General features: G+C 43.1%; 1 protein-coding gene across 1 annotated transcript in view; it reads left to right on the top strand.

Moving 5' to 3' along the window:
- The window catches only part of LOC134935982 (oocyte zinc finger protein XlCOF7.1-like), a 36,246-nt gene extending 21,596 nt beyond the window's left edge, over positions 1-14,650 (top strand). The window contains exon 2 of the mRNA XM_063930848.1: positions 8,226-14,650. Within this exon, the coding sequence (XP_063786918.1) occupies positions 8,407-10,185 (1,779 nt within the window). The 5' untranslated portion in view covers positions 8,226-8,406 and the 3' untranslated portion in view covers positions 10,186-14,650. The remainder of the gene's footprint in view (positions 1-8,225) is intronic.
- The last annotated feature ends 958 nt before the right edge of the window (positions 14,651-15,608 follow it).

Below are 15,608 nucleotides of genomic sequence, written 5' to 3'. Positions count from 1 at the left end.
AAAGGGCTTTCCAAAAAGGTAATTGTCACTATGGTACAAGCCAGAAATCCTGTGACGTCAAGAAAGACGGATTCTTTGTTTGTGCTCTATGACGTACACAAAAAGGGTTGTCCTGCTTTAAAGCAGTCCATTGCTCGTTGGTTTAGGTTTATGATTAAACAAGCCTATGTGTCGGCAGCCCTACCTGTTCCTAAGTCTCTGAAGGCCCACTCTACAAGATCGGTGGGGTCTTCCTGGGCGGCTGCCCGTGGAGTCTCGGCCTTTCAACTTGCCGAGCTGCTACCTGGTCGGGGAAGAACACCTTTGTGAAGTTCTGCAAGTTTGATACCCTGGCCAAAGAGGATACCCAGTTTGGGCAGGCGGTGCTGCAGTTGTCTCCGCACGTTCTGGAAGCTTTGGGACATCCCCATCATATTCATTCTGTCCCCAATATCCCTTATGGATGCTAGAGAAAATAGGATTTTAATATACCTACCGGTAAATCCTTTTCTCGTAGTCCATAAGGGATATTGGGCGCCCGCCTCTGTGCGGTGACTTTCTGCAGGTTCTCTATTTGGTGTTCCTGTTCAGCTGTTGCTATTATTGTTGCCAGACCTTGCTGGCCAAGTTATATTTTGGTGTACTGGTGTTTAAATCTCACCACACTTATTGTTATGTTCCTTCTCTCAAGTATGTCATTCTCCTTCGGGCACTGTTTTACCTATAACTGAGCTGTAGGAGGCGGCATAGAGGGGAGGAGCCAACACACCCAGTGGAAGAATTTTAAAGTGCACTTGCTCCTTTGGAACCGTCTATACCCCATCGTATTCATTCTGCCCCAATATCCCTTATGGACTACGAGAAAAGGATTTACCGGTAGGTATATTAAAATCCTATTTACTCTGCATCAGGTTAGTTTGTATAAAGGGCTATCTGTGTGGCAGCTCCATCATAGTATCTTACGTATTATCGGGTGCACCAGTGTAGTATATATAATGTGGCATCTAGGTGGTAGCTCCTTTTTCTCTTACGTCCTAGAGGATGCTGGGGACTGCAAAAGGACCATGGGGTATAGACGGGATCCGCAGGAGACCTGGGCACACTATAAGACTTTGAATGGGTGTGAACTGGCTCCTCTGTCTATGCCCCTCCTCCAGACCTCAGTTAGATTCTGTGCCCAGAGAGACTGGACACACACTAGGGGAGCTCTCCTGAGTTTCTCTGATAAGACTTTATGTTAGGTTTTTTATTTTCATGGAGACCTGCTGTCTACAGGCTCCCTGGAGTGAAGGGAGAGAAGTCAGACCTACTTCTGAGTTAAAGGCTCTGCTTCTTAGGCTACTGGACACCATTAGCTCCAGTGGGTTCGATCACTTGGTGCGCCTAGCTGCTTGTTCCCGGAGCCGCGCCGTCAACCCCGTCACAGAAGCCAGAAGAAAGAAGCCGGGTGAGTATATAGAAGAAAGAAGACTTCAGTGACGGCAGAAGACTTCAGTAACGAGGTAGAGCGCAGCGGTCGTGCTGCGCGCCATGCTCCCACACACACTTCCAACGGCACTTACAGGGTGCAGGGCGCAAGTGGGGCGCCCTGGGCAGCATGTTACTGAGGCAATATAACTGGCAAAGAGACATATTATAAGTGCCTAGGCACTAAATATAAGCCCCCGCCAGTATAAATATTTAAAATTGAGCGGGACTACAGCGCGCCGAGGTGGGGGCGTGGCTTAGCCCTCACAGCTTACCAGCTCCATTTTCTCTCTTCACAGACTTGCAGAGACGTTGGCCCGGACCTCCACTCTCCTGATCAAGTGCAGGGAGCAAAATGGGGGTGGGGGGGGCACAGAAATTTGGTGCTATATAACAGCGCGCTCAGTATTATATTATAATACAGTATTTATACAGTATAATTCAGTATTATATGGGCGCTGGGGTGTGAGCTAGTATACTCCCTCTGTGTTTTCTCTAACAGGCTTCCCTGTGGGTCTGTCCCCTATAGCCAGTGTGAGTGGGTGTGTGTCGGTACGGTGTGTCGACATGTCTGAGGCAGGGTGCTCCTCCCCGGAAGAAGTTACTGGGGGAGCAGAGAACAATTTGGGAGTGACTGTCGGCACCGCCGACTGCTGATTGGGTGAATATGTTGAGTACATTGAATGCAAATGTGGCGTGATTGTCTAAAAGGCTGGATAAATCTGATTCTCAGACACAAACGTGGAGAAAATCCATGGAGTACGCCTTGTCCCAGGTACAGGTCCCCTCAGGGTCACAAAAGCGTTAATTTACCCAAATAGCTGATACTGATACCGACACGGACTCTGACTCCAGTGTCGACTATAGTGAGGCCAGTTTACATCCAAAATTGGTTAAGAGTATTCAGTACATGATTGTGGCTATTAAAGATGTTTTACATATTTCTGAAGTGCCTGCTGTTCCTGATACAAGGGTTTATTTGTATAAGGGAAAGAAACCCGAGTTGATGTTTCCCCCTTCTCTTGAACTGAACGCTCTTTGTGAAAAGGATTGGGAATCACCTGATAAAAGGTGGCAGATTCCCAAGAGAATTTTTATGGCATATCCTTTCCCCTCTGACGACAGGGAAAAGTGGGAGTCATCTCCCAATGTGGACAAAGCTCTGTCACGGCTGTCCAAGAAGGTGGCGCTTCCTTCTCCCGACACTGCTGCCTTCAAGAATCCTGTGGATCGCAAGCAGGAAATGACTTTAAAGGCCATTTATGTCACTACGGGTGCACTCCTCAGACCGGCCGTGGCGTCAGCATGGGTGAGTAGTGCTATTGCTAAGTGGGCTGATAATTTGGCATCTGACATGGATACCCGGGATAGGGATAACATTCTGTTCACTCTCGGTTATATCAGGGACGCTGCAGCTTACCTAAAGGACGCGGCGAGGAATATTGGCCTTTTGGGATCAAGGGCCGATGCCATGGCAGTCTCGGCCAGGAGAGCGCTGTGGATTTATCAATGGAAAGCTATGGAAGCTCTCCCTTATAAAGGTAGTGTCTTCTTTGTTGACGGCCTCGCTGACCTGGTGTCTACCGCTACAGCGGGTAAGTCCTCTTTTCTTCCGTATGTTCCGGCACAACAGAAAAAGGCACCCCATTATCAGATGCAGTCCTTTCAGCCTAATAAATACAAAAAAGGAAGAGGCTCATCCTTCCTTGCTTCAAAAGGTAGAGGAAGGGGAAAAAGGTCGCCTGCTGTGTCAGGCTCCTAGGACCAAAAGTCCTCCCCGGCCTCTGCCAAGTCCACCGCATGATGCTGGGGCTCCCCTACGGGAGTCCGTGCCGGTGGGGGCGCGTCTCAGACTCTTCAGTCAAGTCTGGTTTCAATCGGGCCTAGATCCTTGGGTGTTAAACATAGTGTCCCACGGGTACAAACTGGAGTTTCAGGAGGTGCCCCCCCCCACCGATTTTTAAAATCAGCCTTGCCAGTTTCTATCCCAGAAAGGGAAGTAGGGAGTGCTGCGATACAAAAGCTGTGTCAACAGAGTGCCATTGTCCCGGTACCCCCGTCCCAACGGGGAGAAGGGTTTTATTCGAGCCTCTTTGTCGTACTAAAGCCGGACGACTCGGTCAGACCGATCCTGAACGTAAAATCCCTCAATCTGTATTTGGAAACTTTCAACGTCAAGATGGAATCTCTTCGAGCAGTGATCTCCAGTCTAGAGGGGGGGGGGGATTTTATGGCGTCAGTCGACATAAAAGATGCCTACTTACACGTCCCGATATATCTTCCACATCAGGCTTTCCTGAGATTTGCGGTGCAGGATTATCATTACCAATTTCAGACGTTGCCGTTTGGGCTTTCCACGGCCCCGAGGGTCTTCACCAAAGTGATGGCGGAAATGATGGTACTCCTACGCAAGCAAGGTGTCACAATTATCCCGTACTTGGACGATCTCCTGATAAAGGCGAGATCGAAGGAGCAGTTGCTAAGAAATGTGGAACTCCCTGACGGTTCTGCAACATCATGGTTGGATTCTAAATTTGCCAAAGTCTCAGTTGGTTCCGACAACTCCGCTGCCTTTCTTGGGCATGATCCTGGACACGGAACTGCAAAGAGTGTTTCTTCCAGCGGAAAAAGCTCTCGAAATCCAATGCATGGTCAAGGAGATTCTGAAACCGGCAAGAGTGTCGATTCATCAATGCACTCGAGTGCTAGGGAAGATGGTTGCGGCTTACGAAGCCATTCCGTTTGGCAGGTTTCATGCCCGGGTGTTTCAGTGGGACCTGCTGGACAAATGGTCCGGGTCTCACCTACACATGCACCGGAAAATAAGACTATCTTCCAGGACCAGAATTTCTCTCCTGTGGTGGCTGCAAAGTTCTCAGCTTCTATAGGGACGCAGGTTCGGAATCCAGGATTGGGTCCTGCTGACCACGGATGCAAGTCTGGGGAGCAGTCACACAAGGAAGAAGTTTCCAGGGAAAATGGTCAAGCCAGGAAACTTGTCTCCACATTAACGTTCTGGAGTTAAGAGCCATTTACAACGGCCTTCTGCAAGCGGAACACCTCTTCGAGGTCTACCTGTCCTGATTCAGTCGGACAACGTAACAGCGGTAGCGTACGTAAATCGCCAGGGCGGAACAAAGAGCAGAGCGGCGATGGCGGAGGCCACAAGAGTTCTCCGCTGGGCGGAAAAGCACGTGAGCGCTCTGTCAGCAGTCTTCCTTCCGGGCGTGGACAACTGGGAAGCAGACTTCCTCAGCAGACACGATCTCCATCCAGGAGAGTGGGCTCTTCATCAAGAGGTGTTTGCAGAAGTGACAAGGCGTTGGGGAATTCCTCAAATAGACATGATGGTGTCTCGCCTCAACAAGAAACTTCCGAGGTATTGTTCCAGGTCAAGGGACCCCCAAGCCAGTGCAGTGGATGCCCTGGTAACTCCGTGGGTGTTTCAGTCGGTATATGTGTTCCCTCCACTTCCTCTCATTCCAAAAGTATTGAGGATCATAAGACGAACAAGGGTTCCGGCAGTACTCGTCGTTCCAGATTGGCCACGGAGGGCTTGGTATCCGGATCTTCAGGAATTGCTCATAGAAGATCCTTGGCCGCTTCCTCTCAGAGAGGACCTGTTACTACAGGGGCCATGCGTATTTCAAGACTTACCGCGGCTGCGTTTGACGGCATGGAGGTTGAACGCCAAATCCTAGTTCGAAAGGGTATTCCTGGGGAAGTCATCCCCACTCTCCTTAAGGCTAGAAAGGAGTTCACGGCGAAGCATTATCACCGTATTTGGAGAAAATATGTGTCGTGGTGTGAAGCCAAGAAGGCTCCTGCGGAGGAGTTTCAGCTGGGTCGTTTCCTCCATTTTTTGCAGGCAGGCGTGGATGCAGGCCTGAAATTGGGTTCCATCAAAGTGCAGATTTCGGCTTTGTCTATTTTTTTTTCAAAAAGAATTGCCCGTTCTTCCTGAATTTCAGACTTTCGTGAAGGGAGTGCTGCATATCCAACCTCCGTTTGTGCCACCCGTGGCACCGTGGGATCTTGACGTGGTGTTACAATTTCTTATATCTCAATGGTTTGAACCTTTGCGAAAGGTTGAGTTGAAATTTCTCACTTGGAAAGTGGTTATGCTTTTAGCCTTGGCGTCCGTCACACGGATGTCGGAATTGGCGGCTTTGTCTCACAAGAGCCCATATTTGATTTTCCATGTGGATAGAGCAGAATTGCGGACTCGTCAACAATTTCTGCCGAAGGTGGTTTCTTCGTTTCACATAAATCAACCTATTGTGGTGCCTGTGGCTACGGATGCCGTGGCAGTGCCAAAATCTCTCAATGTTGTAAGAGCTTTGAAAATTTATGTCGCCAGAACGGCTCTTGTTAGGAAAACGGAGGCTCTGTTTGTCCTGTATGCTTCCAACAAGATTGGAAATCCTGCTTCCAAGCAGACTATTGCACGCTGGATTTGTAATACGATTCAGCACGCTCAGTCTACGGCTGGATTGCAGTTGCCGAAGTCAGTGAAGGCCCATTCTACCAGGAAGGTGGGCTCATCTTGGGCGGCTGCCCGAGGGGTCTCGGCACTTCAACTTTGCCGAGCAGCTTTGTGGTCGGATTCAATCACTTTTACTAAGTTCTACAAGTTTGATACCCTGGCTGATGAGGACCTCATGTTTGCTCAGTCGGTGCTGCAGAGTCGTCTGCACTCTCCCGCCCGGTCTGGAGCTTTGGTATAGACCCCATGGTCCTTCTGGAGTCCCCAGCATCCTCTAGGACGTAAGAGAAAATAGGATTTTAATACCTACCGGTAAATCCTTTTCTCCTAGTCCGTAGAGGATGCTGGGCGCCCATCCCAGTGCGGACTGTTACTTGCAGTTGTATTGTTAGTTGTTGTTTTCGGTTACACAAAGGTTGTGTATTGGTTATGTTCAGCTTGCTGCTGTTTTCCGTTCATACTGTTATCTGGTATTCCTGGTAATCCAGTTGTACGGTCTGTTGTGGTGTGAGCTGGTATGTATCTCACCCTTAGTGTAACAAAAAAATCATTTTCTTCGAAATGTCCGTCTCCCCTGGGCACAGTTCCTATAACTGAGGTCTGGAGGAGGGGCATAGAGGGAGGAGCCAGTTCACACCCATTCAAAGTCTTATAGTGTGCCCATGTCTCCTGCGGATCCCGTCTATACCCCATGGTCTTTTTGGAGTCCCCAGCATCCTCTACGGACTAGGAGAAAAGGATTTACCGGTAGGTATTAAAATCCTATAAAAAAATCTTAGATGTTATTCTTTGCATCAGTTTTGTATTTTTCCCTTTTATATGCAATCCTGATGAACTCGGACTGAGACACTCACACTTTCTCTGCCAAACTCTGCATATCTATTTAATGAGACAAATTATTTTATCATTTTTCTTTACTATAACTGTCTTTTATTTTTCTGATCTTCAATATTCCCTACCACCAAACCCACCCCCATCTCATACATAGAAATGTGCTATTTATAAACTGGTATCATACAATAATGGACCCTAATTCCCCTGCACACATCACACTGAGCTGAGTGACTGTGAGATCACATTGTCCCCATTTCCATGGTGTGTGCAGAGAGAATGGGGGCATCCTGGTGACAGTAGGTGTGACAGGGACAATAGCATGGGTTACCCACCTATGGTCAGTGCAGGGGGTCTGTAATGTATGTTCTGCACATACGGTGGTCAGAGGATCATCCAGTAACTATATACAGTGCATATGGAAAGTATTCACAGCACTTCACTTTTTCCACATTTTGTTATGTTACAGCCTTATTCCAAAATGGAATAAATTCATTTTTCCCCCTCAATATTCTGCACACAATACCCCATAATGGCAACATGAAAAAAGTTTTTTTGAGATTTTAGCAAATTTATTAAAAATATAAAACTAAGAAATCACCTGTACGTAAGTATTCACAGCCTTTTCTCAATACTTTGTTGATGCACCTTTGTCAGCACTTACAGCCTCAAGTCTTTTTGAATATGATGCCACAAGCTTGGCACACCTATCTTTGGGCAGTTTCGCCCATTCCTCTTCGCAACACCTCTCAAGCTCCATCAGGTAGGATGGAAAGCGTCGGAGCGCAGCCATTTTCAGATCTCTCCAGAGATGTTCAATCGGCTTCAAGTCTGGGTTCTGGCTGGGCCACTCAGGGACATTCACAGAGTTGTTATGAAGTAACTCCTTTGATATCTTGGCTGTGTGCTTAGGGTCGTTGTCTTGCTGAAAGATTAACCATTGCCCCAGTCTGAAATCAAGAGCGCTCTGGAGCAGGTTTTCATCCAGGATGTCTGTACATTGCTGCATTCATCTTTCCCTCTATTCCTGATTAGTCTCCCAGTTCCTGCAGCACAAAAACATCCCCACAGCATATTGCTGCTGCCACCATGCTTTACAGTAGGGATGGTATTGGCCTGGTGATGAGCGGTGCGTGGTATCCTCCAAACATGACGCCTGGCATTCACGCCAAAGGGTTCAATCTTTGTCTCATCAGACCAGAGAATTTTGTTTCCCATGGTCTGAGAGTCCTTCAGGTGCATTTTGGCAAACTCCAGACGGGCTGCCATCCGGCTTCCATCTGGCCACTCTATTTTCTCTAAATTTGGCAACAGACACAAATATAAAGCAATGGTCAGTGACTGTGATATGTGCTGTTGTTTCTAAATCTGCATCATCTTCATTATAAAGTAATACACTTCTACCATAAAAGTACAATTATCCTGGTAACCTTTCTGCTTTTACCTATCAACTTTCTTACAGGACAAACATGGAACAGGATTCTTACTCCTAACAATAGAAGACGTTGTGGAAAGGGACAATCTTTTCTAACAAGCCAACTAGAGACGTCAATTTCTTCTTACACCTCTAGAGGATTCACAAAAAATTCTCATGTTCTGGATAGAAGAAACATTCAACAACTAATTTGATTCTCATCTCATACATGATGAGCCTCAAAGGAGAGAGAACCCATCTGTGCTCTGAGTGCGACAAAAGCTTTAATCGTTATTCAGAGCTTCTCACACATCACAAGAGCCACACAGGAGAGAAACCATTTACATGCTCTGAGTGCAGCGGACATTTTTTTAGTAAATCCCAACTTAAGAGACATTGGAGGAGTCACACAGGAGAGAAACCATTTACATGTTCTGAGTGCAGCAAATCTTTCACCCGTAATTCAAGTCTTGAAAGACATTGGAAGAGTCACACAGGAGAAAAACCATTTAAATGCTCTGAATGCAGCAAGTGTCTTACCTCCAAGCGACAACTTGTTTTCCATCAGAGACTTCACACAGGAGAAAAACCATTTCAGTGCTCTGAATGTAGCAAGTGTTTTATCGCCAAGCGACAACTTGTTAAACATCAGACAATTCACACAGGCTCTGACGCTAGCAAGTGTTTTCCCCAAAATTCATCTCTTGTCATTCATCAGAGGAACCACACCGGAGAGAAACCTTATAAATGTTCGGAATGCAGCAAGTGTCTTTCCTCCAAGAAACAACTTGTTATACACAAGAGGCTTCACACAGGAGAAAAGCCATTTAAATGCCCTGAATGTATTAAGTGTTATATAGATCAGTCAAGTCTTCTTAGACATCAAAAGATTCACACAGGAGCAAAACCGTTTAAATGTTCTGAGTGCAGCAAATGTTTTGTCTATAAGGGAGATCTTGTTATCCATCAGAGGATTCACACAGGAGTGAATCCATATAAATGTTTAGAATGCAACAAGTGTTTTTACCATAAATCACAACTTGTCGGTCATCATATGGTTCACACAGGAGAGAAACCATTTAAATGTTCTGAATGCAGCAAATGTTTTTACAAAGAGTCGCAACTTGTTATCCATCTGAGGATTCACACAGGAGAGAAACCATTTAAATGTTCTGAATGTAGCAAATGTTTTTCCAAAAAGTCGCAACTTGTTATCCATCTGATGATTCACACAGGAGAGAAACCATTTACCTGCTCAGAATGCAGCAATTTTTTTAAAGATTTTTCAAGTCTTCGTAAACATCAGAGGAGTCACACAGGAGAGAAACCATATACATGCACTGAATGCAGCAAGAGTTTTACAAATTTTTCAGGTCTTCGCAAACATCAGAGGAGTCACACAGGAGAGAAACCATTTACATGTTCTGAATGTAGCAAATGTTTTTCCCGTAAGTCATCTCTTGTTAGACATCAGAGGAGCCACACAGGAGAGAAGCCATATAAATGTCCGGAATGTGGCAAGTGTTTTACTGCCAACCGACAACTTGTTATACATGAGAGGAGTCACACAGGAGAGAAACCATTTAAATGCTCTGAATGTAGCAAGTGTTTTGTCTCCAAGCGACAACTTGTTTTACATCAGAGGATTCACACAGGAGAGAAACCGTATAAATGTTCAGAATGCATCAAATGTTTTACCTACAAGCCACAACTTGTTATACATCAGAGGATTCACACAGGAGAAAAAACATTTATATGCTTTGAATGCAGAAAATGTTTTACAGATGGCTCAAGTCTTCGTAAGCATCAGAGGAGTCACACAGGAGAGAAACCATTTACATGTTCTGAATGTAGCAAATGTTTTCTCCATAAGTCATCTCTTGTTACACATCAGAGGAGCCACGCAGGAGTGAAAACATATACTTGTTCTGAATGCAGAAAATGTTTTACCTCCAAGCGACAGCATGTTATACATATGAGGATTCACACAGGAGAAAAATATATATAAATGCTCCAAAAGTAGCAAGTGTTATATCGATTTGTCAAGTCTTCTGAAACACCAGAAGATTCACACAGAAGAAACCATTTACGTGTTCTGAATGCATAGTGCTTTACTAGTAAGAAAAAATCATAAATTACCTTTTATCACTACAATATCCATACAAGGGAGCCAATATTAATTTTCTGAAATGTGGCATGTGTTTTCTATAAATTGGTATCGATAAAGACAGGAGAGGATGAATTTTGTTTCCTTTATATAGCTATTGTTAATGTCAATTTATAATACGCCTAGTTATTTGATGTATTGGGTTGTTTTGTTGTGTTTTGGTCAGTGTTACTGTTACAAGGATATTGATTGTGTTATATTTATTCTGTACTGGCACCAATCAAAGACTCAGCAGATAAAGCACCTTGAGTCCTATTGGAGAAAGAGCGCTATATAAATAAAATTATTATTATTATTATTATTATTATTATTGTAAATTGCATAGGAGAACTTTGTTACGTAGTAACTATTGATCAAAAGGCAAGGTACTTCTAAGATGCATAAGTTCAGTAATTTTAGAGTCAAGCTTTTAGCAGAGACAAGACATTGGTGGGATCAGGAAATTCTTCGCAACTATAAAAAACTGATCCTTAGATGGTGACATATTTTCAAATCCTAATCCTTTAACCACTTGCCTGGCAAGGTGGCATCAGATGCGACCATGCCTGCAAGTGCTCTATCTGACCTGGGCGCACGGGATGCGACCAGTCAGATAGAGAGTGTTAGCAGCGGCAGGGAAGATAAACTTCCCTCCGCTGCTGCTGTCAGAGGGACCGGAAGGACCCTCTGCCTCCCTGCACTCTCCCCCTGTGTCTGCTGTGCTGCCGATCACTGCTGATCGGTCAGCACGGCAGACAATAGCAGCCGCTGGGGAGAGTAAATGAACCCTCCCAAGCCACCCTCAGACACCAGAAGGCTGGCCCGGCTTTCAAAATGAAAGCCGCAATGTTCCCGATTGATGTTTAAAAAAATATATTTTAAAAAATTCCCCTTTTTTTTTTTTTTTTTCTTTTACTAAAATCGTTTGTGGTAGGGTTAGTCATGTTCTTCACTTAATTCACTCATAAAAACCGACAATTTCGGAGCGGTATTTGGCAAAATAAATCGTCTGTTAAGTGGTCAAGGCTGATCCTAAATTGACCTCTAATTGGAATACTATATTGGACAAGTGTTCATTTCCACGGATTAGACTATTACTTTTATATAGACGAAATTAGATTTCCAAATTATTTGGAGAAATTGAAAAAAACTCAAGACCTGCTGAAGTCTTTTTAAAATTTGTTTGGGTTTAAAGAACGAGATCAGATATTAAATAAAAAGAAATTGAGGATTATGAAAAATTCCTGGGTAGTAGTAATAATAATAATAATAATAATAATAAATTGATTTGACACTTTAATACTTAGGCTAACAATCTAGTGAGGTCCTTTACAGAAGGCATGTCAGGAATCAGTCTCCAGTAGGTAGATCTAATCCACCCTCTGATTTTTTTAAGCTTAGAACAGACAGTTATGTGAAACAACTGGGAAGAAAGAATAGTGAATTCCAATATGCGTGTAAATGGAACAGATGTATATAGACAGACGTAAGAGATGTAATTATAACCAATCGCGTGAAGATGAACATTATCCCAAATTGAATGATCACTATTTATTGAAGGGGCAATACCAAAATCATTTATCGCAAAACAAGAGAACTGATCAAAATTCTGGTGAATTCAAAGTACAGGAAACAATTAATCAAGACAAATGACGAATTCATTTTTTTAGGACAGTATAATCAAAAAAGATAGAGATGAAAATACAGGGGATGTAGCAATCCACCAAAAAGTGTAAAAATAGGTTAAGAAATAAAAGACAAGGACTCTTTGCGAACATGAAAAATCAGTGATTATAATGGGACTTTACGTAACCCTGATATGTTTGATCGAAAGAGATATTTTGCCAATACAAACATCGAAATCATTAATGGTAGTGCTATTGTCTTGGATAATCAAGAAATGATTCATGCAATAGATGAGCTTCTTGGCTGAGAGTGGAGCTACCGACAAACTGTCTGAATATCCTGAGGCCTTTTATAGAATGACGGAGGATTTTTGATAATTTTGTACTAAAAAAAAAATACAGCATATATAAGATCCATCAGGATAATTTACATTTCAATAAAAGAGCATTGAAAAATCTTACGAATGATGAGTCTATAATAATTAAGGGGGCTGATGAGGTGTTGTCATTCAAGTTGGAATTGATTACCTCTCTGAGGCATGCAAGCAGATGAATACGTTTTCTAGCAAATTTATATTTTTCAACGGTTCAATTTCTATCCGAGTTGAAAAATCTGTTGGATAGTGCACTGACCAAGGGTGATATTTCTAAGGATAAATTGTTTTCTTTATGCAGCTCACCTGATTATTCCCACCTATTATCACATCTCTAAAATTCATAAATATTTATTCTCACTACCTGGGTGTCGTGTTATATCTGGGTTCTTTAATCACTAAACTATCTTCTGTTGACTCTTATCTTCAAACTCGCGTCATTGCTTTTCGATCCCACATCAGCGATATACCCAAATTCAAATCTTTATGAACGGTATCACTTGGTATGATGAGGGGTGTTCACTTGTGTGATATAGAGACTCTGGGGGTCATTCCGAGTTGATCGCTAGCTGCATTTGTTCGCCGCGCAGCGATCAGGCTAAACAACGGCAGTTCTGCGCATGCATATGCGGTGCAATGCGCATGCGCGTTTTAAGGGCACAACGAACTATGTCGTTTTGCACAGGGTCTAGCGAAGCATTTCAGTCGCACTGGTGACCGCAGTGTGGTTGACATGAAGTGGGCGTTTCTGGGTGTCAACTGACCGTTTTCAGGGAGTGTTCGGAAAAACGCAGGCATGGCTGGGCGGGTTTGGGACGTCAAAACAGGAACTAAACAGTCTGAAGTGATCGCAAGCGCTGAGTAGGTTTTGAGCGACTCTGAAACTGCACAAAAGAACTTTGTAGCCGCTCTGCGATACAGTCGTTTGCACTTCTGCTAAGCTAAAATACACTCCCAGTGGGCGGCGGCATAGCGTTTGCACGGCTGCTAAAATCTGCTAGCAAGCGAACAACTCGGTATGACCCCCTCTGTACTCCTTTATCCCCACAAATTGGGATTTGAGGCTGTTCAACATTATCTATCTATCTATCTAATACGAGAGCACTCACAGACTGACTCATCACTAATTCTCGTACTTCCTGATATATTAGATGAAATGTAACATAGGTATTCTGTAGGTGGGAAATGGTAAAACCATGTAATTACAATTTTAAAAAACCTCCCCTAACGGGATGAAAAGGGGGTTGACATAATGACGTCTTTACCAATAAGTAGCTTGCGTTGCGTGAATGATAATGCCCAAATGGACAATTGTATTGAAATTTGTATTGCACCTCCAGTGTGTAGAGTTTAATAAACTACAAAAATGGTCCTGTCACTTTTCACCGTATCTGCTACATGTGCTCCTCGGGTAACGCCAAGAACCATGGATTAATATTTACTTACATCTCAAATTTACAGCTCTACAGATTTTCCAGATTTTTAACACTTATTTATATTTACAAATGTGAAAATCAGAAACTCCTGTGCGAAGAACGGGTAGAACAGGAGTGTACTGATATGGGATTGGATCCTAGACAATGTAAGTTTATCCTGGATTCAATTTCTTTTATTCTTCCTCATAAATTTTTTTTTCTGCTCGACACATCTCCAGGTACATGGGAACACCATGGGCAATATAGTTTGCCCCGAGTTTTGCCAGTTTGTACATGGGGCTCTTTTAGGACCAATTTTCACTGCAAACTTGGCGCTCCATGGCAGGTATTTAGACTACCTATTTTGGCATTTGGAGCTGGTATTCTGATTCAATTCCTTCCTTTAGTTCTCATCTTAATACAAATACTTTCCATCATTCATACAAGTTTTCTTGATATTTCCCCCTCGGTCAGGAATAGTTATGGACTGCAATCTTTAAAAAAAAAAGCAGTACTGTAGTTTTGTTTTTGTTTCCCCCCCCCAAAATATTTTTATTAAATTTCAGTAGGCAACATGGTACAAGAGAGACTGTATACATAAAGAAAGCCATGCATAAATCACGGTGATGGGGACAGAATAGTCCATAAAGTGATACACACTAAAAATAAATCAATACAGTGTAGTGGCAGTCTTGCCCATAATTTACAAGAAAACAGACAAAAAACAGAACAATTATGCAAATGTCGAAAAGGAAATGGGAAGAAGGATAAGAAACGCGTAGTAGGATTCTGCTTTTAAGCGCTTCTCAAACCACTCAACCACTTTGATCGAAATAGATTAAATATAACGTGGTATGCAAGATCCAATGTACATTACAGTTACAATGCAATAAAAGTATATTCCAACTCAGAAGTCTCCGAGTATTTTTTTGTGCAAGTACCATTCAGTGTCCTCAAACAATTTCAATATGTGAGATTGCAATGCCTTCGATAGTGTAACTATGTGTGGCCTCCATTTTTTTTCTAAAATTGAATCCCTAATCTACAGTATATCTGGTATGGTAGCATTGCGGTCAAAGTATAACACCGTAAGAAGCATATTGTGAACCGCATGTAGCGTCAGTGAGTGTCTAGAGATCAATTTCTTAAGTAGGACTTTTTTCGCTACTGTTACCAGAACATTAAAACAAAAAAAGTATAGATATTTGCAGGAATCATCTAAGTTCCAGACCCTGAAGTCAGCGAATAAGAAGGCTCTTGGGCTTAGAGTTACTCTAACAGAAAAACTTGTGTTGATGATGGTCACTATTTTATTCCAGAACCTTTTAATGCAACCACAGTCCCAAAAATTGTGATATGTGGCAGATGAATGGAAGCATTTCAAGCAATGGCCTGGTTCTTCAAAGACAAACTGCTTCCTTTGGGCCTGGGAAATATAGGCCCTATAGATTGTTTTTAAATTTCTGCAATGAGGAGGATTGTAAAATCCTCAAGGTATTATCATATTGATAAAATAAGTCGTCAGGGTCATCTATGTTGGGTCCATGACTGCATTGTCTGGTTCTGGAATTTTACAAGATTAACACATAAATCGTAATATAGAAACCCGGTTCTGTATGATATAGTTTTAACCAAGTTCAGCAAAGGAAGAAAGGGATCTGTAGTAGAACTCGTCGCTACTACTGGAGGGATTGAAGCCACATAATGTTTAATTTGTAGATAAGTGTAATGATAGGAGTTGATTAGCCCGAAACGTTCCTGCAAAATTGAAGAGGAAATGATTCGGCCACCTGGATCAAAGACATCCGCTATCAGCTAAATACCTTTCAATTTCAGTCTATAAAATTTATTATTATTAACAGTTTCTTATA

The sequence above is a fragment of the Pseudophryne corroboree genome, chromosome 6 (assembly GCF_028390025.1).
Source record: "Pseudophryne corroboree isolate aPseCor3 chromosome 6, aPseCor3.hap2, whole genome shotgun sequence".
NCBI classification, from domain to species: Eukaryota; Metazoa; Chordata; class Amphibia; order Anura; family Myobatrachidae; genus Pseudophryne; species Pseudophryne corroboree.
The sequence above is the reverse complement of the archived record's forward strand: the minus strand, read 5'-3'. Positions and strand labels throughout refer to the sequence as shown.